General features: G+C 35.1%; 1 protein-coding gene across 1 annotated transcript; it reads left to right on the top strand.

Annotated features, from left to right (window-relative positions):
* The first annotated feature begins 287 nt into the window (after positions 1-287).
* LOC104095498 (probable 2-oxoglutarate-dependent dioxygenase At3g50210) lies at positions 288-3226 on the top strand. The gene is made up of 6 exons (XM_009601639.4): positions 288-608; positions 868-983; positions 1252-1355; positions 1435-1498; positions 2484-2551; positions 2736-3226. Exons 1-6 carry the CDS (start codon positions 512-514, stop codon positions 2821-2823), a joined length of 537 nt encoding a protein of 178 aa, XP_009599934.1. The 5' UTR covers positions 288-511; the 3' UTR covers positions 2824-3226.
* The last annotated feature ends 439 nt before the right edge of the window (positions 3227-3665 follow it).

The following is a 3665-nucleotide window of genomic DNA, read 5'->3' as shown; positions in this document are numbered from 1 at the left end:
AATCATTAACTATGTTTAACCCATTATTACTTAAATACAATAGTTTTAACCAAAAGTTATATTTTTTTTGTCAAACAAAATGCACTTGATCTTTTGTGACTAAAACCATGATCGACTAAATATACATTCCCATTTTATTTCATTTTAGTATGAAATATTGGTATAGATAAATGGAGTATTTCTTTAATTAACGATAGCTGATCCAGGTTTTGGCCTGGTCAAACTCATGTAAACTTTGTCGAACTGGGTGCTGGCCTCATGTCTCACCGGTAGCCTAACAGCAGACAATTAATTCCAATTAGTGTGTGGTCTCATACAGAGGTCACACACTAAGTACACTGACTCACTACTTTTTATCGGCCAATAACTCTACTCACACCTGCCCTCATCTTCACACACAATACAGAACACTCCACTCAATTTCTCTCTGAAAATACATGCACATAAAACACCTGCACTTTTTCGGCAGATCTAATGAGGGTAATTGCTCTAGCATTGGGTGGATCAGCGAATGAATTGTTATCAGTGGTTATCCATTTTGGGTTTTGTAAACAATTGGTTTACCTTGCTCCATCCATCTCAGATGGGCATAACAATGTTGTTGGATGGTGAGTTACTGGGAAAAAAAAATGATATTGGTGATATCCTTATATAGATAAGACGCTTTATGCATGCTGTCCGCTAAGAATTATTTGATTCCAAGAAAATAGACGGACAACACAGAAAGCTAAACCTTGAAAGCATTTTGCTTTTGTTTTTAACTCCAAAGCATTTTATTTTTCCTTTCTTGACATGGCTGTTGAAACCTTGCTTAAAATTGTTCCACCGGTTATGTGAAAATTAATTTTATTTTTTGGTATGCGACAGATATAAGTCCTCTTTTGGACAAGTCGGATCATCCAAATATGGCTCAAGATGAACGTGCTGCTCAAGTTGTTAGGGAATTAGATCTGGCTTGTAGAGAAGCTGGATTCTTTTACGTGGTAACTATTCTTCTCCTGCTAATTTTTCTTTCTATTGATGTTATTGGTGGTCCTAATTGCAGCCTAGTTTTTATATCTATTGAATTTACAATATTGGGGAAAATAGTGTGCTGTCACTGTGAAAGAAGCTAAGCTTCTCCTGAGCTTTAAGTAATTTTTGGATCTTTCGTAATTTTAACTGTTAACTCTCTGTATTAGAGAAACTAATATTGTTGTGGCACTAGTGTCCATTTGACCTCTTTCTGTTCTCTGTTTCTCATTTTTCCAGACAGGCCATGGTATTCCTCAGATTAGAAGCATTAAACATGAATATTTTCATCAACCTTATGAGGATAAACTCAAGATCAAACTTTCTGCCGAAACTGGATACAGGTTTATTCCGGTCATTAACCAATATCTTAAATTCAACATATTATCTTAACTAATGATTGCTTATATATCTTGAATGCAGAGGATATCAAAGAATTGGAGAGAATATAACCAAAGGCACACCTGATATGCATGAAGCAATTGATGTAGGCTATACTAATTACTTATGGTTTATATATTGCAGAAAATAAGTGTACCACTTGTTGTATATTGGTTTTTACAAAGCTTTCTTGGGTTTTCTTCACCATTTCACCTGTAAGCCCGTGCTTATACTATAATCGTTTCTTATTCTGGCCCAGTTGCGTACTATCTCTACTGATACTATTTCTTTGAGCTTCTCTTTTACTCTACCATTTAAAGTTTTGGATTGGACAATTAGAATTTTTTGCACGTTATGCATTATGTAGCTGTTCGCCATTATTAGCTAACTACTTGGAGGTTTTAAAGTGTGTGCTCCAGTTTTGATGTTTTGTAAAACTGGAACTGATTGAATTATAGGATATTCTAGACATATAAATATGCAGTCTTTGGATCTAAGAAAGGCAACATCAAACTTGTATGGAGCAAACGATATGCACTGGCAAACTGTTAATGCAAGAAAGAATATGCCTGTCGTATTTATCTCATTAAAGTAGCCATTAGTTAAAACAAAAGGACAACTATTTTCTGCTGAAAGCCTCATCTTGATCATATCTTCTGTGTAGAGTTTGTGCGTGCATATTAGAAAAAGAGAGTTTTTAACAATGTATAGATTGTAACGTTATTCCTATTTACCCTCTACCACTTGGGATTGGGGCTCGTTCCCTTTTACGTGAGGTCTTGTTTCAATTATTTGGGTTTCTGGATCAACTATGAACTTTATAGTTAATTCATTCACATATTAAGCTCTTCTAAAAAATGAGAAAATTTTATTTTTTCTGTTAAAGAACATTCTTCAACTATAGACAACATATCTGCTCGTTGCAATGGCATAGATGTGAACTCCTCTCAATATCAGTTTCTGTGTGCACATATGTCTTGATACAACTTTTGTATGAATGCTTTGTTTAATAATTATTATGTAATTATACACTTTCTGTTACTTTGTCATCTTTGATGTTCTTCTCTTTCTATCTTGTTTGTTGGTTACAGTGCTATAGAGAAGTTAAACATAGGATGTATGGAGATCTTGGAGAAGTTATGCAAGGATCCAACATACGGTAGGTTAACAAGTTACTTATAATGCATGGTCTTTGCACTAACCCCCTCCTTTGTTTCCCTTTGTACATCTTAAAACCCTTGTCATTTCTTACCCTTTGTTTATGATACTGACTGTTAAATGACGAGTTTCGATTTTGTTGTTTCTTCATTTTGTTTTGGTCTACATGTGGTTTTCATATGCAGGTCAAGTAGCCCTCCAAATTTCAAGCAGTTAGTGGAGGAGTATGTTGACCATTGCACAGTTGCCTTGCTCTATTGCATACTCTTTTGACATTTTCGCAGTGCCTATACTGATAAAGATTTTCTACATGGAAGTGACAAGAAATTGGTGAACTTTTGTATTATACTGCTGACAGATATATCACGAAAGATAATGAGGGAAATTGCTATGGCATTGGGTGGATCAGCGGATGAAATGGAGGGTGAAATAGTTGGTGATCCGTTTTGCGTCTTGCGAATAAATGGCTACCCTGCTGCGTCTATTTCAAATGGACATGAGGGAAAAAAGAAGGAAGGAAGGTTGCATTCTCTCGAAAGAGATTATTAATTTGACCAGTCAAGTTTCTGGGAAAAATGCTATTTGAATTTTACGATTGTCTTTCTATCAATCATAACAAAATCACCTCCATCTGTAACTTTTTTTTATAAAGATGTATCCACTGTTGTCTAGACTACGATCCGATTTCAGTAGACTCTAAAGACCAATATAGAGTATCCAATTATTGGATATTTTCATCTGCATAGCAAGATAGTGAAGGATCCAGGGCGGAAAGTTCTTTTTTCTTGTAAAGATATTTAACTACATCAGAGCTATAGCGCCACTACAACGTTAGAATAATATGGGAAGCATCTAGAACTTCACAGCTGTGAGCTGTGTCATGGAAAAGCAATGAGAATGTAGTGAAATATAGACATGTTAGAACAACAAAAAGGAAAAGAAAAAAATATAGTAATTTCCTTGTGTAATAACTAAGCAAGCCTTAGTCTAAGCTTAACCATAACACCGTTTTTTTTTTTGCAAAATGGCATGCCAAGTTAAAACTTGAAAGAGAGGGCACAATTCCTCCTTCCAAGTTTTACAACTTGAAGCAGGCATTAGCGCAATACATGGAA

This window comes from Nicotiana tomentosiformis, chromosome 2 (assembly GCF_000390325.3).
Source record: "Nicotiana tomentosiformis chromosome 2, ASM39032v3, whole genome shotgun sequence".
Taxonomy (NCBI): Eukaryota; Viridiplantae; Streptophyta; class Magnoliopsida; order Solanales; family Solanaceae; genus Nicotiana; species Nicotiana tomentosiformis.
The sequence above is the reverse complement of the archived record's forward strand: the minus strand, read 5'-3'. Positions and strand labels throughout refer to the sequence as shown.